General features: G+C 44.8%; 1 protein-coding gene across 1 annotated transcript; it reads left to right on the forward strand.

Moving 5' to 3' along the window:
• Positions 1-577: 577 nt before the first annotated feature.
• On the forward strand, positions 578-25,041 carry LOC111070983 (E3 ubiquitin-protein ligase MYLIP). Its single transcript, XM_022362051.2, has 4 exons — positions 578-1,300; positions 22,010-22,986; positions 23,062-23,709; positions 23,773-25,041. The coding sequence occupies exons 1-4, from the start codon at positions 1,214-1,216 to the stop codon at positions 24,083-24,085; spliced, it is 2,025 nt and encodes a 674-aa protein (XP_022217743.2). The 5' UTR covers positions 578-1,213; the 3' UTR covers positions 24,086-25,041.
• Positions 25,042-25,086: the final 45 nt, after the last annotated feature.

Below are 25,086 nucleotides of genomic sequence, written 5' to 3' on the forward strand. Positions count from 1 at the left end.
TTATCCATTTCATCCCATCCCATAATCAACAATTCCGACAAGGCCAATCCATTTGTCTTTGCATTGTGCAGGTCGCAAAACATAAATGCAGAAAACACCGGACAAAGGGAAAGGGAAACAGCTGCTGCATTGAGAGAGTTGCACATGCGCCCGTGTCGTCGAACAATTTACCTGCAGAGCGACAAAACAACAAAAATCTGATAACAAAAGCCGGAATAACAAAGCAACAGCTGAAGTAAAGAAAGAGAGAAGAGCACAGCAGCTGAATGAAACACACATTCACGACGACCTTTCCACACATACAATATGAAATGTTAGCAACAGCAATCTCTCTTAGTGCGTGCTCTTAAAGTGGCACAAATCCACAGAGAACGTAAGACTTGACATTAACAGCTCTTACTGTCTCTCTCGACTTGCGGTTGTACCAATAGAGCGCACGATTCAAACGATTTGCCAAGGAGGAAACTCTGTTAAGCTAACATACAGCGAAAGAGAGCGCTCTCTTGTTACGAACGCACATATACTATACACCTTATATATTCTTGTTGCCGGCCAACTGCTTTTTTCAAAAGTCGCCCGTTATTTGAATCGAGCGGTTCTGCGCTTAACACCTTTCTTGATACTATTATTTGAACGCGAATAACCGGACGTTTTCGCAGTCTCAGTTGAAATTGCATCTATCTATCGTGAATTTGATCATTTTAAATAAAATTTGTGCGTAAAAATACAATACAAAAAAAAACCTGAGCAACAACAATCAAAACGTTTAAAAGTGAAACTTGTGCGTGCGTTTCTGCCGCTAAAATGTGAACAAAAATCAGTGCAAAATTGTTTAAAAGGTAACAGAATAAATACCCGTACAAAGGGAACGAACCCCAAGATACCGGGCATTGAAACTGAACCAAATACCCAAGTCTAATTGGATTTCGTGCGCAAATTGAAAAATATCCAACGGCAGCAAAACACACACAAAAGCAACAAATACAGCGCAACCTGTAGCTTTGGCTTTGATTTTGGCTTTGGATTTGGCTTTTGTGTAAGCTGTGAGGAGCGTAAGGCGGAAGCCAATTGAACCCGAACAAATGCAATTGTTTCAAACATAAAGCTGCAGGCACTTACCAGCGTTGAGCCGCGCTTTTACCTGTTCAACAACTAATCAACCATTAAACAACGTGCAACACAAGCCAGCTAGCAAATATCAACCAACAACAAAATGTGGTGCATTGTTAACTTGCCAAACGGCACACAACAGGCCGTCAAATGGGATCCGAAAGCCAATGGACAGGAGTGCCTAGAGAAGGTGAGCGAATGCACTGAAAACTAAAAACTAAAGTAGTATATGGTGGATAGGGGATCGCCCAAACTAGGAGAAACTCCAGATGGTTAGTGAGTAAAAAAACCCTTGTGGAAAGAGAAGCCTAAAAAGAAGTGTCTTCTATAGTAAAATAAACCTATTACCGCAAAAACTACACTCCGAAGGAATCTTCAGAGATGTTTCCAAAAACAGTATAGAACTAGAAGCTTCATAGACAATCTAACCCTTAAATGATCGCCATAATCGCTTGATAAATATTACAGTTGCTCCCTTAAGGGCTACTCTTCGAGTGGTCCGCCCTTCATACTATCCCACTCCTGCTCATGGAATATGATGCAATTTTTTCTAAGCGTGCCGCATAGTATATGTAAGATGTAGGAGGATCCCTGAGATCATGAGGGGCTTTCACTTTGCAAACACTTGTCGGCAGGCAACACGCCCCACAACCAAAGGGAATAGAACGGGTATTAGATCACCTTTAGTAGCTAATTAACTCTCGTAAATTATTACGTTTATTTATGAATGTACGAAGCGTGCAAACATTTCATGACACCTTATAATTTTCTCATTTCATTTTAATGATGGAATTTGTAAGGCAGGGGCAAGACCTTTAACCATTAAAAAAAAAGTTGTTTAAAAATGTTAATTTAATGCCACTCTAAATTTGTTTTTTGTGTTATTTTTGCACTCGATTCAATCTAAAACTCAAATTAAATTTAATATTGGAACTGTTGACACCCTCTCCATCCAAGGGTGCGGCGGCTAAGCCTATCAGCCGGTGAGGAGTGCAGAGAGAGAGAGAGCAAGTGTTTTCGAGTTTCTATTCTATTTGCAAGGCTCCCGCCTTATCAGCTCTCAGGGGCCATGGCTAATTTTTTTGTTTATTAGTTTTTGCGCTAATTCATTTTAAATGCCGAATTGTTGACTTGCCCGTCATTGTCAGGTGCTGCTGCTGCTGCCCACTGCCCACCCATGAAGGTTCAAGCAGCTCCCTTATCGGCAATGGGGTTCGAGGTTGATTTCCAGCAGTAAACAACAAGAAAAGCAAAAGCAGAGGCAAAGTACACAGGGTAACACACGCTCAGTACAAGCACCCTTGGGGGGTGGAAAGACAGCTTGCAAAAAAAGCTGTAAGTGTTCAGACAATTTAGATGATTTAACTGTCTTGTTCGATTAAAGATTGGCCCCGACATTGATCCGTGACTGGGTCCGTGGATTCGTGGTTCTGGGGTTCAATGTCCAAGTGGACAGCACTTGAGAGACGGTTAGTGCAAACACTTGAGGCGGCTGCTTCTGTGTTCTGTTGCCTGGGGCCCCATAAACGCCACTCAATCTGCCCACCGCCCAGCCCACACTTTCCACCTAAAAGATTAAAGCCAATTTGGCAATTCGGCCCTTGTTTGCTAGCCCAATTAAGACATTAACTTTTGTCTTTGTGCGTGTGCAATCTAATCGGGCAAAAACTTATCAAATCCTGCCACACAGACACGCATTATAATATTCATTTGTATTCGTCCCAGATCCAGTTCTATTCCCCAGTCCCAGTCCCATTCTCCAGTCCCAGTCCCATTCCCCATTTTTGCTTATCTTCCTTTCAAGAAAGAAATGAAGAAAACTAAAGGCAACAAAAAGTATATTTTTTGTTCGACTCGTTCATCGGTTGGGGGTTTTATCTTATCGCTTAAAAAAATGTACATATGTATGTATGTCTGTATGTGCCATATACCCCTATCTGATGCTATCAACTTTAACAGCTCTAAACTGAGGGTTAACATTTTTAGCAACAACACAAATTGGGCCAGAGAATGGGGCGTAAATAAGGCGTATTACAAGGAGGGGCCTCACCCTAAACGTTTATGTTTGGTTTTTGATTTACGTAAGTGGTTGGGGGATTATTGATTAGCAATTGAAGTTCAATTAGTTTTTCTCTTTAACTATGGAAACTTTTGTTCTTGGCACAAGGTCTGAAAGGAAAAATACTTCTGGGCAACCTATAAATTAATTGCATTGCCCCTTAACTTTGTTGCGGTTTCATTCCATCTCCGATTGACATTGAACCAAAGACACAATCAGTGTCCCTCCGCCCCTCACCCCACCTGCTGTTCAATGTCCAATAAACACACACACACTATCTGTTGGTGGGGGGTTGGGCTTAGTTAATCTGGCAAATATCTATTTATAGAAATCGAACACAAGTAGTACTCATCCCTCGGTTCATGACAGATTTGTCATCACTTAAAGTCATTAATCCAATTGATTTCACGGGCTGTGCGTCAGAATAATCTACAAACTGAATACCAAGTCCAATTTTGATGAACTGAGAGTCCCTATCACAGCGAAAGGAATGACGCAATTCTTGTAAGCGATAAGCCGATAAGCAGTGTCCAAATGTAAATCGTGAATCAGACCAGCCTTGGGCATATGAGTGAGGATACTCTAGACAATAAATAATAATTAATTAAATTTGTCACATGGCTGACTCGGGCTACCCACCAATGCCTCTAATCAATGCCATTCTAGAGGCAGGCACAGGCCCGTAGCAACCCCTTGAGATGAATGTGTTTCAAAGGGAATGAAGGAAGGGGCCAGTGGGAAGCCGTAGTCGGGGCTCAGGGATAATCGCTGTGGGGTGTAAATGAACTGTACATGGCGATACAAGCGGTTGATAAGAGAAGTTTAAATAACTTTTGCCTGGCTGCTGCTTCAGCTGCTGCTGCTGCTGCTGCCTGCCTTATCGCCTTGGCTAATGAACCTCACCTCGCGGATTGCGACACCAGCCCCCACAGCCTCAGTGGCGAACTGCTGCTGCTATGCCGACGACGGATTGCACATTTTAATTACAAGTTTGCGAAAGCTCGAACAAGAGCAACAAAGTTTCAGAAATCGCATTTCGAAAAAGTTTCCTTGCGCTGACGTCAGGGCCAGACCAGGCCAGGCCAGGGCAGACCAGGGCCAGGACTTCACGGCTACACGGCTTAGGGCTTCCGGGCTTAGGGCTCAGACGCTACGCTTTCGACGAGTTTGCATGTCAAAGTAGAATTACTTTTTTTTTTGTTGCCTCCGATTTAACAATTGTGTCCCGTATACGGTTCGTATTCATTCGTATATGCAGATGTCTAACTGAATTGCATGTGGTATGTGGCATGCGGCATGTGGGTGTGTGAGCTCGCTCAGTGAGTCAGTTAGGTCAGCAGGCAAATTTCCATTTGCAACTGCCAAACTCGGTAATACTCATGTCGGAATCGCTTAAGGAGCCCTTTGGTTTATATGCACACCCTGTACACGGGGTATATTGGCAACCTTTACTGCCAAGCAACACTGTGAGAGGGAAAGAGACCGTGACTTAGCCTAGAACCGCATTATTATTCGGAATATCGACTGAAACATTTTCCATTTGTCGTTTCCCTCATCGCTTCTGAGTGTGTGGTGCAACTGTGCAACAGTTTTATGCCCCAAATACAGTTACTTGCAATTATCCTCAGAGCTACTTGTAATTGCTTTGCCAATTGCTGTTTACTACGCTTCTCGTTGGTAGTTTTGTTGTCGTCAGAGCCAAGTTTTGAGTGTGCCTTTCAAGTTGTTGACTGTTTCAGTTTGTTGATTTCGGTGTGGAGACCGCTGGAGTGGGCCCTTCTTCCGTATTGACTTTTCGAGCATGTTCCAAGCAACTGTTATTCCATGCCAAAGTCCATGCCAACGGGCGAAAAACGGGGGAAAATTCCACTCCCACTGCTTTGTCATATTTATGGTTAACTTGGCTAGAAGATTTAGTAATCGATCGATCGATGATGCAATTCTCGCCCGTAAGACCCTGGCAACAGGTTCTTCTCTGGTGAAATGCAGTTCTCTACTTTAGTATTTCTCCACTCTTTCCCACTGTGCTCGCACTCTGAGCGGATGACGTCAATCTTTGTGGTGGCTCTGCACTGGCTGAGATTCTTTATCGGATTGCCTGTGAGACGAGGGAGTGACCTTATCAAATGAGTATTAATACTCCAGAAACACGACATTTTACTGGAGATATATTTTACTTGTAGGCGAGGATACAATATCTGATTACTGGCATTCCAAATGATGCAAATAATTATATTTGCCAGCACTGGCTGTGTAGCTGCAGCTGCGGGCTTACACCCACAAATGGCTGGAATGGGATGAATGTGGGGGGTGGGGGGGCTGAACTGTAACTGTAAGGCATCTTGGATGATGAGTTCCTTCAACACGCGTCAAGTGTACGGGAGGAGCTGGGGAGGGGGATTACAAGCCAGAGGCGGGATCTGCTCAAGTGTGCAGCTTGCAACAATTGAAAGACGGCAACGAGGAGGCAAGTTCTCTTCTCTGCTGTGCTCTGCTGTGCGGAAGGCATGGGGGCGAGATTTGATGAGGCAGCTCAAGTGGCAGCTGTAGCTGGATGGATGAATGACTGGAGACGGTCGACGAGAGGGGAGGAGGTCAAGTGCAGCAGCCGCTGGCCAATTTGCTTGTCATTGGCTCATGCCATGACAAAAGGCCAATTCAACAGAGTCTGGAGCTCTGTGGCAGAAGGCAGCAGGCAGCAGACAGAAATGTATTCCAAAGATAAGCATTTTAGCCAAGTTCTATAGGTATCTAACTATCTGTATCTGTGTATCTATGTATCTGTGTATTTGTATGCGTATAATTAGCTATACAGCCAGCCAGAGAAAGAGAGAAATAGAGAGAGAGAGAGAGCAGCGACTGTGTGACTCTCTCATCATTTTTTGCCTTATTTTTTTTTAGCTTTTTCTGCTTTTTTATCACCTTCTTGTGATAAGCAGCGTGGAAATATCTTATAATGCGCGGTGTCAACAACACAAAACAAAACCACAAAGAGAAAATATGATGTAGAACGAGAATGAGAATAAGAAGGAGAAGGAGCAGTGGGAAGAAAGAGAAAACCAGAACCAGACGCACTGGTAGAAACAGATAGATAGACACCGAAGACAGATATGAGCGCTATCAAAACGTAAAATGAAAAATAAGCTGAAATTATTTTGTTTTCAACATTCCTTTTTTTTTATTTTGTTTTTTTTTTTTATTCCTAAAGCGCAATTTCTGTTGTTGATTTTTGTTACGAATTTTTTGTTTGCTTTTTTTTGCTTCAAACAGATGTAGGAATTCCAAATTACCCCCCAAGTTTTCTCTTCCCGTTTGTTTTTGTTTAAGTTTATTATTTACTTGGAGCAACAGTTTTAAAGTGGCGAAATATTAAGCATACGCCCTGTGTTAGCCTTGGCCTAAATGGCGACTGGCACTGGCACTGGCAGATGGATCTTCCGGGCCAGGGAGTTCTATCCACAAGTTATACAAAAAGAATGAGATACACACATATGTATATGTATGTATCTGTATCTATGTACATACATATGTATGTATCGCTGTATCTGTTGGCTGTTTCTGTGTGTATGGCTGTGCGGCTTGTCTTTTCTCCATTCTGCCCAGCCCCAAAACGAAACAAAATGTAAAACGCAAAAGGCACAAAACGAGATTTTTACCTATTTGTTGTATGTATTATTCTGTCAAGTTTTTTTTTTATTTTTTTATTTGTATTTATTCCATACCCCATATATGTATCTGTATCTGCTGTGGTATGCGTATTGTTGTATTTTTTCTGCGCTTTCTGCTCTGCTTCTTCTGCCTCTTCCAGTTGTTGTGATTTTGTTGCAGTCAACAGTTATGTTATTAACAATTTAAGCAAATAACCAAAAGTTAAATAAAGATTTATTTAAGGCGAGGCCATGCCATGCCATATGGGGTTTTCGCACACTTTTCGCCCCCACCCCCTCAGCGCCAACGAGTGGGAGAACCGAACCACCTTTGTGTGTGCCAATAAATGTGTTTGGTTTTTATTTAAGTGGCCACATACCACACACAACGCAATTAAGTTTGTATTTAATTTGATTTAAATATAAAATGTTTCTATCTAAAAGGAGAAAAATCACATAAACTCTTCGCCACACCATTTTGAACACGAAATGAATGAGTAGTGCTGCCCCCACTGAATCTTTATGAATAGTTTAATAGACAATGCCCCCCACCAATGGGGCCATAAATATTCCACTTTAAGCCGCTTTTATGTACATGTTTATATGCGAGTAGTGTATTTCAGATTTAGCATACAAATTATTTGCAAGAATCTGCTATAAATTTTTAAAGTTCAAACAAGCTGCAAAAAACCTGCTGCGATGACTATATAAATGATATATAGTACTACATGCATACGAGTACTATATGTATGTACTATATATAGCTTATATAATATATATGTCTCTTTTTTATTCCATTATTCGCATGGGATCGGATTTTACAGACTTCGGTCCAAAGTTCTGTCTCTGTGACTCTCTCCTTCCCTTCCCTTCTCTCTCTCTGCGTGTAAGTGTCTCTCCCACCGGAAAACAAATGGACGCATAGGGCAAGCAATGCTAGTCCGAACAAAGACATAAATTTTCTGTTGCTGGTGGTATTGTTTAATTGTTGTTTACCGTTTAATTAGTCCAGCCCTGGCCTTTACAGTGAGCACACACAATACACAGACGACACACACTGTGTTTTTTGCTTTCCGTCCCTGATTCATCGAAGGGGTGGTAGGGGGGTAAGAAGGGAGGTCAAAAAAACAGGGGGACCAAAAATCGTAAAATGCGAATACGAAAACGAAAACAACAACCACAGAGCTCATCGACCTTCCTAAACCCCCCCAACCCCACCAGGCGTCGGATATCGCCTTCATTAGCATTGATTGCAGTGGCAATAAAATGCATTTCACATAAAATATGCACAGATATTTGGTTCCGTTCCATATGTACATACATATGTATGTATGTAAGTAGTATTGGTAAGATACTTGACCAAAATAATGTAATTCAGCATTGAATTTATTTACTTATTTATGCCATTTCTATGCAAATCAATTCGGGCTTGGTCTGGTCTGGTCTCTCGTATTTTTTCTAATTCTTTCTCTACTTCTGACTAACAGTTCTTCCTCCCGCCCTCTCTCTCTCTCTCTCTCCTCTCTGTCCTTTGTTTCTGCAGCAAAGCAAAAATTAATTTTCTGTGCAATTAAATCCAAAACTGAAATCCGAAACACTCTGCTTCTACGACCATCTACATCTACTCCAATGACATTTGCCAATTTCGAAATTAATTGGTACAGTTGCCAGAAATGCACTTTCGTTCTCTCTCACTCTCTTTTACACACACATGCAGACACAATGCATCCCTGCATTTACCGCTTGGCTCCCCAAGGAGGGGGGGGCCCGTGCCTGACCAGGCAGGCAGACGCCCATCAGTTTTATGTCGCTTTGGGTGCAGTCAGGGCGTTTATCATGTTCGCTGGACATGCCTCTGCTGCTGTGCGGTGCGCGTTTGTGCGTGTGTGCGTGGGCTGTCCTGTGTTCCCAAAATGCAGAGCAAGCCGCAGGCAATGCCAGCCAGGGTTGCCATAGCTATGAATGAGGAACTGATCCAATTGTGATTGCTGCCAGGGGAGTTTTTCTAATTGGCATCCCATTTGATTACAGACAAAGGCAGAGAGAGAGGCCGACTCCAGTTTCAAGGTTACGTGTGAAGGTAAGGCCAAGGAGAAATGGCTTAAGGCTGCCTGGCAACCCTGGTGACCCTGTGCACAGGCATTGGGCATGTGGACAAATGGCATGTGTGTGCTCTTGTGTGTTGAGGTTTTTGAAGTTTCTGGAGCCCCAACCGTCTGTCAGCTGCTGCTGCTGCTGCTGCTGGTCGGTTGGCAGTCTCACCCAAGGCTGTGTTGTGCGTGCGCGCGCCAGCCTGTCTGCGTCCTCGCTCCACTCCCTACCGGCGCCACTCGCTCCCTCCCTCCCTCCCTCAGCCCTTAGTTTAACGTGCGTCCTTGCCAACCCAATTTATGTTTACACCGTGTGCTGGCAACACGCCCGCAAATCTATCTGGAAAATGGCTCCCCAAAGCTCTTAGTCAGTGAGCGAAGAAGTCGAGGCGCGCCCAATCAAAAGGAAATTATTTTCGCGTGCCAAAGCACACACACACACACACACACACACACACGACATACAAAAAAGAAGCAATAAAGAGTACAGAAGAGGAAACTATAAAAGAATTGAGTGGGATGGCAAAGTAATAGCAAAATAGAGAAAGAAGAGCAGGAGGTGCACGAACAGCGCGAACTCCCGACTGGGATATATCCTCACTTTGGTGATTCCCCTCGCATATCGATTTAATGGTTAAAGTCAAACAAATAGTGCACTGGTGTGTGTGGTGTGTTGGCCAAGCTATCAGCCATCCAGTGGCTAATTAGAGATGGCAACTATACGGATGGGGGGTTGAGGTCGGAGCTAATCCAGCGACAATGAAGACGACACTCACAAGGCGGAAAACGGAAAGATGCGCACTCAGGGAGAAAGGGAAAGCATAAAGAGAGAGAGATAGAGATAGCAAAGTGAAGTATGGGAGTGGAGAGGGAGCTGCTTTTAAGCCAACACTTAATGCAATTACCGCTGGCCGAGCAATGGCTCCCATCCACCCATGCCCTACACTGCAAGAGTGGCAGGAGATTTTCGCTTCGCTTCCTTGTCCTTGAACTGATCTTTCGCCTTGACTGATGCCAGAATCTTCCAAAAGAGTTAGCTAACGAGAGGAGAGGAGAGGCAAAAGCTAAGCTCTCGATGCATCTCTCTCTCTCACTCCGTTTTCTCTGAGTGTAAGCGCTTGAAATGCTTTTATGACGATGCAGAAATCGTGCCTGCACATGACAATGACAAAATTTGTAGTAAAATCAATGTGGTAGGGTTGGGTTGGGCTGCTGGCGCGGGGAGGGGGTAAATGATAATGTCATTTGCTAAGCAGGCGGACCGGCACTTTCCTACTCACACCACAACACACCACACCACACCACCCCTCCCTCCTTCTAGTGCTATCTATTGTTTCCATGGTTTTTGCATATTATCCTTGAACTGCTTTTCCCCCGTTGCTTGTAGAAAAATGTGGTTAAAAGTAAAGCGGAAGGCAGGGCCAGAGGAGAGGAGAGGAGAGGAGAGGCGACGGCAAAACCATAGAAACCTGAATGCACAACAACTGAGCGGAAATATGGCTATAGCCAAACACCTCACTCCCCATCCCCATCCCATACCACCCACCACAACCACCACCAGCATGCCACACCAACAGAGCTTACTCTGGGGCCAAGCAAACACGGCTTAGAACAATATTAAACAATAAAAAAAATACTAAAATTTCGCCAGGAAAAGGTTCGCTGGGAGAAAGAATAAAAGTGATGGGTGGAAGGGAGCGTAAGAGGGAGCTGAGAGGCAAGCGCGAGAACAATAAATTGCGTGAAAATGCAACCGAAAAAAGGAAAAGAGAACGAAGTGTGGAAAAGACGGAGGCAGGGAGGTAGAAAGGGGAAAAACAAACCTAGAGCCGAAACCACAAAGCTGTGGAAATGCATTGAATGCCTTTCCATTGTATTCGAATATAGTTTTCGCCATAAAAGCCGACAAACCACCTCGAAGGCCCAGCACACTTTTCCGTATTCGCTTCACCCGCCACCCCCCCTTTGGCCCAGCACCGTGCCATGCTGAGTGCCATTTTGATGTGTCTCTAATGGCAAAGCTTTTGTTTCTCCATCGTATTCGTCTTTTTTTTTGTATTCTTTACACATATTGCCCCCGCTCCCTGGCCCACTGGCCCCCATTCTCATGTGCCTGACACAGAGTCCTGCGTGGCTTTCACTATTATTTTCTTTGGCCTTTCTCTTACCCACATGTTTGCGGTGAGCAGGAGGTGAGAGTGAGCGACAGCCTTGTAAAACAAAGAACGGCAATAAAAGCTCATATAGAAAAAGTAATGGGGATAGGAAATCACATATTGAGGAGTCTATAAATCCGATCAGGAAAGGATCCCCTTCCCCAGCCATAATTACATGTGAAATTGGGGAATAATTTCAATCTGGAAAAGAAATTCCATATGGATCGGGGGGTGGAGGGAAATTCATTTAATCTGAAGCATCATCCAGCTATACGATATGGTAGGATAATGAAATTACTTATGGCAGGCGCACACACACAGCTCAGAGACAGGATAAAATTGTGAAGATGTGAGTAAAAGGAATAGGGACTAAATTGAATCAGTAATAAAATTAAGCTGCATAAAAGAAGAGGGAATATACATATGTATACAAATATATTTATGTCGAATTTATGTCTGCAAATGAATGGTAAAAGGAAGGTAAATATTGCTCAATTTTCTCCGTATCGAAGCACCGGCAATACACACACACACCGTTGTGCCATTAATCCACTCATAAAGTTTCCATCTCCTAAACGGATTTCCTCATTAAATTCGATTGAATTCCACGAATCAAATTCAGTTTCAATTTATTTTTCGCATTCCACACTTTTCGTTGGAAAAAAACCGTTCTCCCTTGCCAACTCCTCGCCATTCTGTTCGAGTAATCTTAATTAAATGTGATTTTCCACTGCCCAAAGACGTACCGTACAATGCCCTGCGGCTGCTGCTGGCATATCCTGTTTGCATTGTTTGAAGCTTTTCCGCTCAGCGGCACTCGCCGCGTGGATAATAGCATTTTAATTAAGCCTCTTTAAGGGACACTCTCACTCTCGGCCTTGACAAATATTCATTTTCAAGAAATTGGAAACAATTTAACTGAATTTTCCACACTTGTATTTTAATTGCAATTAAATGGAAATGACATGAATGAAAATATATTTATCAAAATACTCGTAAAACATTTTCTCAGGAATAGAAATTCATGAAATGGGTAAAAACTTTTGGAGTTGAAATTCTGGTAAATTTGTGCATAGAAATACTTTTCTATTTGCTTTTGGTACCGAAAATATGAGAATTTATATCCATTGAATGGCTAGGGTAATATTTCTTGTATTTTAATTGGAATTTAGTGTAAATATTAATCGCTTGGTGGAATATATGCAAATACATTGAATACAAGTTTTTGTATAATTAATCAACACGAACTTTGTGATGGAAAAATAAATTCAATTTTATTTGCATTTGTTGCATGTCATTCACATGTCATTCACGTAAAAGATCATGGTAATTATTGAATAAATTAATTGAGTTTCTAAGTATAATAATTTTGCAATTTTTGCATAATTTATTGCGGAATAATCGCATCGGAACCCACAATCATTTCTAATCACTGCCTGGGCGTGAGACCTGCCGGCTGGGACAGATGGCAATCTACCCGTGGAGTACACCTCCACCTCCTTCTGCGTCCTATATCCGCACCGTCCTGACTTGTCCCTGGCATGGTAAACGTTTTCCGCTACAAAATTGCTTCAAAAGAAAATTCTACAATTTTAACGAAGTGAAAATTGCCATTTGGCATATGGTGGGTGGGCGTTGGTGGTTGGGTTGCTTGGTCCGCAACCAAATGTCCATCAAAAGCTGTTAAGCCACCACCCTCGCCCAAACCCTCTGGAAGGTGGGTTCTTAGAGGTTGTTGGGGGGGTACTAAGAGGTACCAGCAGGCCAAGGATCATTAGCAGCAATGACTTAAGTCATTTGAATGGAAACGGAGGAGGCACAGCACAAAAGAAACATTTCGGATGGGGGATTTAGGGATGTGGCGAAAAAGTTAAGAGCGGTCAGGGAGTGTTTGTATTTTGTTGTTGTTGTTGTTAGGTTAAGCCTGTCACGCGCGATTTCCGATATCCCATCTGGCCTGTAGACGCGCTTAAACGAAACCGAAACGGGCTCAAGGTCGAATGCAATTTACAATTAGAATAAATGAGGTTAGGCACGACAGGCAGGGCAGGCAGTTGCAGGACATGTCAGGACACGACACCAATCCTTGGGCAATTTTCAGTGTGTGCCTGAGGAAGCTGAAATGATATATTATTATGTATTTGGCCCGACATCCATTTGCATATCAAATGCCAAAGCGGAATTATCAAGTGCAAACATGGAATGGCTTCAGGGGTTTGGGTCGGGCCAGAAAAGTGTGGTGTGTTGGTGTGGTGTGGGGTTGGGGTTGGGGTGGCTCAGCTGTGTGTTGGCCAAAAAAGAAAATCAATATAAGGCAGACTGAAGCAGACAAGAACCTGGCGGTTCTGCCACCTGGCAACAGGCTCTCTCTGTATGTGGGGATATAATACATATACAAAAAGATATATTTTTTCGTTGCCATCTCACAGATACAAAGATATAGAGATGAGTGTCTGTCTGTGTGTGTGTGTGTGTGTGTATTTGATAACTTAATTGAAATACATTGGAGAACGGCCAAGCCAAGCCAAGTCGGTAAGGGGAAGCTGGAAACTTGGTTGGGTTGGTAATCCTGCCTGCCTTGCCTGCCGGATTTATGGGTAAACAAGTTCAGAGCCAGGGCCATAAAGGGGCTCTATAGATATTGGAGTGGGCTGGCGGTGGCTGAGGGCCTGCGGGCGTGTTACTCAACGGATAAATCATCCGAGAGGAGCACGGGAGCAGGGAGCAGGGAGCAGCTGCAGCGGTATACTTTCGCTTTATGTAAACTTTGGCTCAGGCCCCGAAAAACCGATTTTCTGATATCTTTATTATACAAGTATTTTGGAATTGCTCCCCCCCATCCTGCAACAACCATTCCCCACCATCTACACCATCTACACCATCCGCCACTTGGGTGGATGCCACTTCCTTTTGTGGCCTGCCGCATAATGCCGACACTGATTATGCATCCTTTCCCCCCCCCCACACACACACACTAACACACACAAAAATCCTTTCTAAGTAGGAACAATTTTTTTTTATTTTTACTTTTCCTTGGCTTGGAATTTTAAACATTTCCGAGAGATAAAATCTCGACAATTGTCCAAATTCTTGGCTGAGTAGAAACGAGACCATGACCTCTGATTTACAAGTTCCTCTGGCCAGATGACTACACACACACACACACACTGAGAGAGGCCCAGAGAATAGACATAGAGATGGACCACAATATGCATCACCAGCAACAGCAAATTTCGTCATCTTAACATGCCACAATATGCCACATGCCAGTCGTTTACGACTCGTACTCTTCTCTTCCTGCTCCTCGCCAAATGTGTGCACTTGACATTCTTCACCCAAAGTTGTCTCGCTGCTGTTGTGTTGCCTGCAGTAAAAGTTTTCCTTGCATTTAGCCAAAAAACCCAAAATGTAATTTATCAACTTGCAAATGTGATTTCTAGTCGATGGAAAAACTATGATAGAAAATTGTATGGCAAGCAAATAGAATTTGTTTTTGCGGATAAATGAAACACCACTGGGATTTTCCCTTTAAACTTTTGCAAACTGTTTAGTCAAACTTTTATTGAGTTTAATGGAGAGTTTTGTATAAAAGGATTGCTAAAATGGCATAATTCCATTTAAGTGTTAAGGGATTTTCTGCAGGACAATGCTGTGTTGATGGGAACTTAATCAAATGTAATAGACTCATGCACGGATTTCCAAATTTTAAGCACTTAAATGTGGACCGAAAAATGAACCCACAATCTGTGGTTCTCGCTCTGGCTGTGTGTCCTGGCATCACGTCCGGGCAATTGGGAATGCGACATGCTAATTAGGGGCTGGCTGGCTGGCACCGACCCTTGCACTCACCTCCCTTCGCCACTCCCTCATAACTTAATGCATTTGCATGCATATTTCGACTGCTGTTGCTGGTGGCTGTTACTTTTGTTAAGGGCTTGGTGGGCATTGCAGTCAACTCCAAGGGGGGTGGGGTGGAAGTGGGCACGAGGCACGAGTCAGTGTAGTGGAATCGAGTGTAGGGGCGGCAGGGCGAGACCACTCCCCTGCGGCTTTTCCGCATTTTCGCGCAACGCATGCGAAAAAAAAGTGGCAGCCACTGAAAATGACGCATACTTAACGAGAGCCAACAAAAAACAACAACAACAATAACAACAACGACAACATTATGAACAGCGCCGCAGCAGCAGCAGCAGCAAGAAGGAAAGGGAAAACACAAAAAGCGAGTGAAAAACGAGAAAAATTATGGCAACTGGCAGCAGGACATTCTTGCTTACACACAAACAAACACACACACAAACACACACACACACTGATATGCCCTGATTTTATTTATATGGAGCACATGCATACAAATATCAGCATAATTTTTATTTAAGACTTGCTGCAGCCTCCCGCCAAACCGCCGCCCCTCTTGCACTTGGCTCTGGCTTTTGGCGCTGACCCACCCGTTGACGCAATCCGTCTGCTGACTGTGCCAAAAGTCACGTACAACAGCACCAGCAAAAGCAGCGTTTTCATTTAAAATGCAGGAAGAAGGCCACACTGGATCACTCAACAAATTGGGGACAGACAGACGCCCCATAATTGCACGACAAAAAAACAAAAACAAAAGAGCAAAGAAAGAGAGTTTGTTTTATTAATGCTGCTGTTGCGCCATAAACTTTGCTCTCACCCAATGAACCGCAATTAAATGTCAACCGCAAATGAAACTACGGCACATAAAAGAAAGCTTTCTCTTTAGTGGGGAGAGGGTGAAGAAGGAGCAGCACAGTTGCGGGGCAGGAGATCAGTTCCACAGAAACACCTTGAACAGGGGCTCTGATTAGAGAGAGCGAGAGAAGAAAAGAAGCTGATGCTACTCACAAGGAAGGTGCAAATTAAGCTCATCAGCTTTCTCTTGAATAAATAAAGGCAAAAGAGACCGTGTTGAGGCATAAGAGAAAGATCAGTGCAAGGACAAGGCTGTGCCACTTTAAACACTGGCTTATTGGCAGGTCAAAGCAGCTTTGGTGCAGCTCAAGGTGCATGGGCATCCTAACAAGGTTACTGGCATTATGCGGCTAACGTGTGAGGGTCTTGTGGGAAAGCTTCAGCACAGAGATGCACAGAGGGAGGAAAAGATTGTGGGTGGGATGAGAGAGAGAGCAAGCAAGGACACATTTAGCACTTAATAAATTATTTATATTTAACTGCAACATTGATTAACTTTATAATTGCGCCCCAAAGCTATTGCTCAAGCTATTATTGCACTTTTTGCGTGCACTTTGAATGCATTTGTATTCGTATTCTTGTTGTTTGTTTTTAGCTTTTAGTTTTTTTTTTGTTTTAGCATTTGTTTCGTTTCTGCTATACGATTTATGGCCAACGATCAAAGTCCAATGTGCAGTCGGTCGCTGCCGCTGCCGCTGTCGCCGTCGCCGCCGCTGACTGTGTTGCTGCTGGCGTTGCCTAGGCCTGCTGCAGAAATTTAATGCACTGCACACACTCTCACAGAGAGACAGAGTGAGAGAGAGAGAGAGGGTACAAGACACACGTGCTCCCATTTGAAAATAAAGAAGAGTACACACAGAAACATAATTTGCAGCTATTTTCACAATATACCCTTGCAGAGGGTATTATGGCTCTGACCAACAGTTTGCAACGCACTCATACACACTTTACAGCACCCGTAAATATCATCACTATTAATATACAGATCGCAATACATATAATAGCTTCTATAAACAAAATTCAGTGTCAAAGTGGGGTGTCAACAGCTTCGACTCGAAAGCTAGCTGTCATTTCTAATTTAATTGTAAATGTGAGATTAGAAAATTGATTAGTAACGAGGCAGCAACTATTTAGTTTAGCCTGTCATTTTCATTGAAAGCGAAATTGGATTTTGTGTCGCTCAACATTGTGTCAGGTGCTGAAGGTCGAGGCGCTTCCAGTTGAAGGTCACAAGAGCTGCATATAGTAGTAGTAGGTTGGGGAGTGAAACGGACGAATCGACTGATAAGGGCATTGCACATTGACACTGAATTAATTTACTAGCAGTTTCTCCTACTTTGGCTTTAAATCGCTAAATTCGAAATGTGTAATATTTTTGAAAGAAATTTCGCCTAAACACATATGTACATACATATGTACATATATAAATATTTACACCTAGCGGAGAAATATGAAAATTTCAGTTACTTAATTTATGTAGTGCAAAGGTCTACCTAGAAATTTAATGAGTTGTACAGGTAAATTTGTTGTAATCCCCAGAATCCAAAGCAGTTTAATTGTTCACGCCTCCATCAGTTCTCTTCTCGCACCTTGCCATATTGATCTACGGCCTTTGCATATTCTATAATTATATAACCAGATGGACTTTCAGAGTCTGCTTTAATGAAATTGCACTTGAAGTCGCTTTTCGCTTTCCATATTTAAAATAAAAGAAATTTTCCACAATATATTAGGAGACTGTGCAGCATCTCCATCGCCTCCTCATCTTTCGCTTCTTTTGCTTCGCATTCGCGTTGATTGCCCATTCGCACGTCAGCAATTAACAGTTATAGCAACTATTGAGCGCGAATGGAAGAGAGTGGTCTCGAGGGGGAGAGATTCAGAGCAGGCGCTTGACAGGTTGATAAAGACGGGGTTGACTTAAAAGTTTCCGTTGCACAGGAATGGTGGCGCACATGCCCAACACGTGCTCTCCGTCTCCGCGCATAAGTAATTAAGTGCAATTTATGGCCAGAACCCGTGTGCGCGTTCCGTCATTAATTTCCATGCATTGAACCTGTTTCAGCACAGCAGCAGAGGCCGCCCCTGCCCCTGCCACTGCCACTGCCACTGGCCCATTCGCCCACAGACAAGTGCATTTTTATTGCCAACAATTTGTGTTCTGCATCTCTCTCTCTGCCACCCTCTCACTCTCGCTGTCTCTCTCTTGGACTCCACCTAGTTCCCAGCCTCAGGGTGTGTTGGAGAGGTGATCACTCGACAGGCGCATGCATGGTCTGCCGCCAGCAACAAAAACTTTAACAAGTTCTAACCATTTATAGGTGAGGAGAGAGAGAGAGAAAACAAATGGGAATGGGGGAAGCTGTTATGCACAGATATGTCATTCTTTCCATCTGTCTGTCTGTCTGTCTATTCATTTCGTTAACATTGTAGATCGCGTCGCAGGCAGAAAGATTAGCAGGAAGGCATCTATTCCGCTCTCTATCGTAAATATTCGAATTATATTTCTCTCTTACATCATACTAGAGATCGACCATTCTCACGCTATACTCTCTCCCAGCACGTGTGCTCCCATTAATCAATTAATATGCATAATTAACTTTTCTATTTGATTGGCAAAACGTTTGCGGCACATGCACATTGCAAGAGCGACTTTGTTCAGCCTCTCTCTGTCGCACGGTCGGTCAACAGAAGCTTGTGCTGAGTTCAAGGTACAAAGTCCAAAACGGCGGCTCGTCGCTGAACTGACGTCACAAGCCACCACCACCGTCGGGGAGTTTTTTCATTACAGTTTCAACTGGGGGCTGGCAGCAACAAACACTTCTGCGATCAAACAGCAAAGAGCAATGACAATTATAACAGCAACAAAATGCAAAGAGCAAACAACACAAACAGACAAGCATCGAGAGCAACATCACAACAAAACCACTCACGAGGCGAGTGCCAGTCCAAAGTCCAAACGGCATTTCGAAGACTTGGGTCCAAAGTCCACTGCAAGCGACACTGGTCGGGTTTTCTGATGCCAGCCGCCACCGAAGCTGCCAGCCAGCATGCTAGTCATCGCCATAGCCCCCCTCTTCGGCTGCCCCTCCCACGGCTTCATCAAAACATGTGGACCACCATCCCCCCCTCCTGCCATGACTTGTCTTTCGTTTACAACAAAAAATTGTTTGAGCAAAGAGCAAACAGCAATTCGATTCGAAGCTCTTTTGTTTTTCTGTCTCGTCTCCCCACTTTTTTCTTGGCGCTCGTTTTGTTTACCTTAGTCAGAGCTCTCTCTCTCTCGCTGTCTCTTAATCTGTCTGGCTCTCTTAAGAAGCTCGATTTTAAGTGAAGTAACAGTTGGTGTACAGATGTTACATTCTGTTTTGTGTAATTTTACACGATTCTACCTGATTTTACTACCTGCCCAAATTATAGGCCATAACAGCAAATAATCTGTTGCAGGGGTATATTGGTATTACGAAAGACATTAAGTCGTATAATGAGAGGAGTGGCGAGGGCTGGGACGGTACTAAACTTTTGCCATCTGCCTATTTTCTTGGTGGTGCCCGCCCGCCCGCTTTTGCCTTAGTGGGAATTACGAAAGTTTCGGTTATGTCAAGCTTCGCTGCCCGGCTTAATTCGCCTTTGTTGTTATTTGCAGTTGGCTTTAGAAAATACAAAACAAATTTGTTCACGATTCGTGCTCGAATTCGAGTTGAGTTGAGTTGAGTTGGTTTTGCATTTGTGTTTCATTTAATTTTAGCGAAATAATCCACAAAAATGGACTTTGCACTTGACAGCAGCAGAGCAGAGCAGTGACAGCGGCAGCGGCAGAGACAGTGACAGCGCTGCTCTTTTGTATTTTTGCGGTGAATATGTACACGAAAATACACATGGTATATTTCTGCAAGGTGAACCATTCCCAGAGATCTCTCATACAATACATCAGAGACAAAGTGAACAAGAGGCAACTTAAGGGGGCGAATGCCCCCACCCCACCCTGCACAAATAAACCATGAAATGTTCGAGCTGCCGCTCCTCCTCCACCAACTGTTGCCACGTTTTGCTCTCAACAAAAAATAATTCAAAATAAAGCAAAAAATATTCCCATGGGGCAGAACTTGTTTGAATATGTTTCCTAATTGGAATGAAATGTTCCAACCATTTGCGTGCTATTCAAGCTCTGGGGGTTTCATTTCAAGTCGCTATCGAAGCGGTGCAGAAACGAAGGAATGGGGGGAAATACATTGATGTATTTGATTATTTTCGGTATTTCATATTTGCTTACAATTGATTGTATAAATAAATCGGAATATTGTTGATTTTGCAACTCAATTTAAGAGTTTAATAAATACCAGATGTGGCAAGCACTTGTATAGGAAAATGGCGCCGAACTGTCTTCCAAATAACCCCAAACTAATTTTATTCCCAGCAAAAGCTCAAGTCATTGCATTTCTCATTAAACTGAAACCCAATTTCGCCACGACATTCTATCCAAATGAATGCACTCATGAGTCCACTCGCGCAGCAGGCAAAACCACTCGAAGCAGGAAAATCCACTCATGGCAAACGTTTCTGGACTAATTAAGACGCCGAAATGTCGTCGACAGCTTGCGGTTTTCCAAGCGGGAAGGGGGGTTTTGGTAACGTTGTTGGTGGTTTTGGTGGTGGCCCCCACCGGATGAGCTTCCAATTCCAAGCCGAACGCAATTAATTAATCAAGTACATGGATCAATTTACATGCCACTACCACCAGCAAATAGGGGGAGTAGGAGAGGTGTGGCAACTTGGTAACGGTTGTTAGGCAGTGTGCAGCGGCGACAAGAGACAACTCTCGAGATGTTCATCTTCAATCGAGGCAGCTGTGGCTGTGCCGGATGTTATTGGAGGATTTTGGGGTGGGGCCCATTCTACAACAGAGGATAGTATTGGATGGAATTGAGAGATTGGTAGTGTCTGTGAGCGCCTCAAATGAAACCCCCTAAGACTCTTAGCAACGTAATTGCTGACATGTAATGCCCCCGCAATAAACTTTTGGGAAACATTGCCAGATATAAATCTGTCGAGACTTTAATGACTCGAATTAATTTCTGTTATATTTCCATCATTGTATTAATTAAGTGAAAAATGTGGATGCAATGTGGAACGCCAAACAGTATGCAATTAAATAAATGGAAATTCATGAAATTCCCTGCTATATTCAATTAAAAAAATATTAAATAGCTAATAAACCGAAGCATTTCATCTCGCTACCTCCAGACCGGGGTAAAAGCCCTCATTCATTCATTCTCTCATGCATAATTTTTATTCCTGCGGTTTTTCCCCTAATGAAAATTGAGGAGCAGCAGAGGGCAAGTAATTGTGCGAACGCGTTGATGCGTGAGCAACTTGTTGCCTTGACTGCCACAGATACAGATACATACATACATACATATACATGTATTTATGTTTGTATAGGTATCTGCCTCATTATTCAAAGTGCTGCTGGAGAGGTGAGGGAGGGGGAGGCAGAGTACAAGTAGCTGAAGGTGTCCTGCTCCTGCGAGAGAGCGGACCAAAAAATTCACATTTTTCTCGTATTTTGTTTTTGGCATTCCGGAATTTCATTTTGGGAAGAGGCGCGTCAATGCAACTGCGTGGGTGTGGGGGTGGGGGTTGGGCGTTGGGGACTATAACCAACCGACAACATCCGCATCATCATCCTCACAAACAACATCCTTATGGCGTATGGCTGCCTGGCTGCTGTTCCAGCCATTCCAAATGATGACACGCTCGTTGCATAAGCAAATATTTCAAGAGACGCCTCCCAGTCCCCGTCGCAGTCTCCCCATTTGGAAATTCAACCGCAACAGCACTCCTCCACCAGTCCTTCACTCCACCACTCCTACACTTGTTGTTGTTGTTGTTGTTGTTGATGCCACCAATGTTCCTGCTGCTGTCATGGCAGCCTGACAGGCCTCGCGACTGACAGGACATGCTTTGGCTGATGCTGATGCTGCCACTGCTGCTTGGAGCCGTATGCCGTTGACAGATTCCGCCAGCTTGAATTGATAAGCCGCTGATCCAGAATAGATTGGAACGCGGCCCTCCCCACCCTGCCCCTGAAGCTGACGCCTCTTCAACTAAGCTTTAACTTTAATTACCACTTAGCCTTGAAAAGAAATATATACATATGTATAGTGCCCCTCCTATGTCCCATCTCCAACTACAATCCACTAACCAACGCTCTTCTCTGCTTGTTCCCATTCTCAGGTTTGTCGCGCCCTGAACATCATCTGTGAGATGGAATACTTTGGCCTGGAACACTGGACGCCCAATCAGAAGGAGACGCAGACGCGTCAGTGGATCAATCTGAGGAATCGGCTGTCCTGCGACAGCGGCAGCAGCGGCAGTGGCATCCAACTGATGCTGGCCCTGCGCGTCAAGTTCTGGGTGCCCGTGCACTTTATCCTGCAGGAGAGTGTGCGCAATCTGTTCTACATGCAGGCACGCCGAGACCTGGTGGAGGGGCGGCTCTCGGCCAGCGATTGGAGCAATGCGGCCAAGCTGGCGGCGCTGCTCTGCCAGGCCGATGGCCTGCGCTTCAATGAGGCGGCCCTGAGGGCCGATTGCCCCATGAGGATGCGACGGGAGTTGGCCCAACAGCAGTTGCAGCAGCAGCAGGCACAGCAGCAGCGGCTGGAGCAGCAACGCAAGGAGAAGGAGCATGTGCTGAGCTTCAAGAAGCGGCGCCTGTCCAAGCAAAAGTCCATGGAGCATATCGAGAACTGTGCCCTGCCCCTGGCCGCGACCAGCTGCAGCCTTCAGCCATCGCCCTCCACCTCCGCCACCACATCCCACACCTGCTCCCACACCCACTCCAACTCCAGCTCGACCAGCCCCAGCAACAGCAGCAGCCAAACGGGACTGGACGAGCGCCTGGCCAGCAATCCGCTGCGCATGTACGAGGAGTACGTGTTCCTGCCCAGCCCCGAGAGCGATGCGGATGCCTCCGTGCCAGAGCCACCGTCGGACTACCTCAGACAGATCGCCACCGAGCACGGCAAGCTGGCCAAGCTGCAGATGAGCCCCAAGTCGGCCAAGTACTGGCTGCTGCAGTCCATTCAGGACCTGCCCGGCTATGGCGAGGAGCTCTTCAGCGGCGTCACCACCAACGAGAGCGCCACCCGCTGCGACATTGCCGTGGGCGCTCACGGCATCACCGTCTGCCGTGGGGGTGAGAAGCAAAGGTGAGTCTCGCCGGCTAATCCCCGCCAAAAGGAACCCCAAAACTAACTAACCCCCTCCCTTATGCCACCCCTTAGCATCCCCTTTGGCGCGATTGCAGCCGCCAAGTCGCTGAGGCGCACCTTCAAGCTGGAGTATGTGGACGATCACAACGATCGCAAGGAGCTCGAAATCAAGCTGCCCAAGCAGCCCATTGCCGCCGGCCTCTACCGCTCCATTACGGAGCGTCACGCCTTCTATGTGTGCGACAAGGTGCGGGGCGTTGTGACCAATCAGTTTACCAGGGATCTCAAGGGCACCATTGCCTCCATGTTCAAGGAGGACACGGAGCTGGGCAAGCGTTATGTGTTCGACATTCAGCACACATGCCGCGAGGTGCACGATCAGGCCCGACGGATTCTGCATGAGCGTGGCGGTGATGCGGCTGTCCTGGCTGAGGCTGATGGTGCTGTTGCTGTCGCTGCTGCTGCTGCTGCTGCTGGTGGTGTCTCCTCCGATGCATTTGGCGCTGGGGCGGGCCCCAGTTCTGGTGCTGGTGGCGGCTCCATGGCCGGCAAGATAGATTTGGCCATACGCGAGAAGGAGGCGCGTGAGGCGGCGATTGAGCGCTGCGTGGACACGCGCATATCCGAGGCCATGCAATGCAAGATCTGCATGGATCGCGCCATCAACACAGTGTTCAATCCGTGCTGTCACGTGATTGCCTGTGCCCAGTGTGCCGCCAGGTTAGTACTCACACACACACCTGCTAGAATTGTTTACTAATCACCCGCCCATCCTCGTTACAGGTGCATCAACTGTCCGAATTGCCGGGTTAAGATCACCAGCGTGGTCAAAATCTATCTGCCTCCGGAGCTGCGCACCAGCCAGTCGGAGAGCGGCAGTGGCGGTGGCGGTGGCGGTGGCAGCAGCAGCAGCACCACCACCACCACCACCAGCCACATCCAAAGCGATGGCCCCAACGACGCTGAGTTGCAGCTGGACGAGATCTCCACGGCGGCAGTAACAGCCGGAGAAGTAGCTGGGGCATCAGAAGCTGCGTCTGTGGCAAGCGCAGCCGAGCCTGGTGGCGGCCAGGCCAAGGTGACGACGGCCGCCTAGAATTGGTTGTGCTCGCTGCTGTTCCGGCTGATGGAATGGGTGTGCGTGCCGATTGTCTGAGAATCATCCGATAACCATCCACTAAGACCATAATCTAGAGGGAACAACAAATCAAAATCAAAACAAAAATCAAAAAACCAAAAAACCGAATCAAGAAACCGAAGGGAATGTGGGGAGGGTAGAACAGAGAACAGAGAAGAGAGGAGAACTCTGTGAAACAATCTTAGCTATATCTTTACTCAAGTATTCTATGGACATAAGCAACTGGAAGCCGTAACTCTAACGTAACTCTAACTGTAGCTAGCTTTAGATACTCGTACGATCGATCTGTATACCTGTTTAGCTGTAGACTCAATGAGAAAGTGCTATTTAAACTCGTCTAAGACTTCAAATGCCTAGCCCTATGCCTAGTATCTATATATACATATAATTGCAGATTGTTTCATATACACCCTATGCTATAAACTATATACTAAACTATACTACGATCGTTATAGATCAGCGATATAGATACCTTTTACGACATCAAAATGATGATGATATTATGATATATGATATATGTATAATCCATATGAATGTACAACCTAGCGACTACTTACATCGGTTACTTACTAAATGTTAGCTAATTTTACCAACTAAACTCGAGATGTATTTACTAATGCTTAGACATTTTAGTATTTCCAAACCAAACCAAACCAAACCCAAACCCAACCCCTCTACCTTACACCACCACCACCACCACCCCCAAAACACCCTTAATGAAGCCCAATTCTCATGCATACATAATATACGTATGTAGGGGCATATTCTGTGTGTTGTGTTGTGTGTATGTGTTATGTGTATATAGGACAAGCGTACAATAATCGCAAATCTAAGGAGCAAAACTAGTACTAAGTACCTGCAAAACAAAAAACAAAAAACCTGCATCTAAACGGAATCAAAATACGAAAACAAAAGATATATCTCCGCAACAGATATTACCATAGTCAATAATAATAAAT

Source organism: Drosophila obscura, unplaced genomic scaffold (assembly GCF_018151105.1).
Source record: "Drosophila obscura isolate BZ-5 IFL unplaced genomic scaffold, ASM1815110v1 contig_186, whole genome shotgun sequence".
Lineage (NCBI taxonomy): Eukaryota > Metazoa > Arthropoda > Insecta > Diptera > Drosophilidae > Drosophila > Drosophila obscura.

Coding starts and splice junctions, on each gene's coding strand:
- LOC111070983 (XM_022362051.2), top strand. CDS start 1,214: ATGTGGTGCATTGTTAACTTGCCAAACGGCACACAACAGGCCGTCAAA. Junction 1,301..22,009: donor GACAGGAGTGCCTAGAGAAG/GTGAGCGAATGC, acceptor TCCCATTCTCAG/GTTTGTCGCGCCCTGAACAT. Junction 23,710..23,772: donor TGTGCCCAGTGTGCCGCCAG/GTTAGTACTCAC, acceptor TCCTCGTTACAG/GTGCATCAACTGTCCGAATT.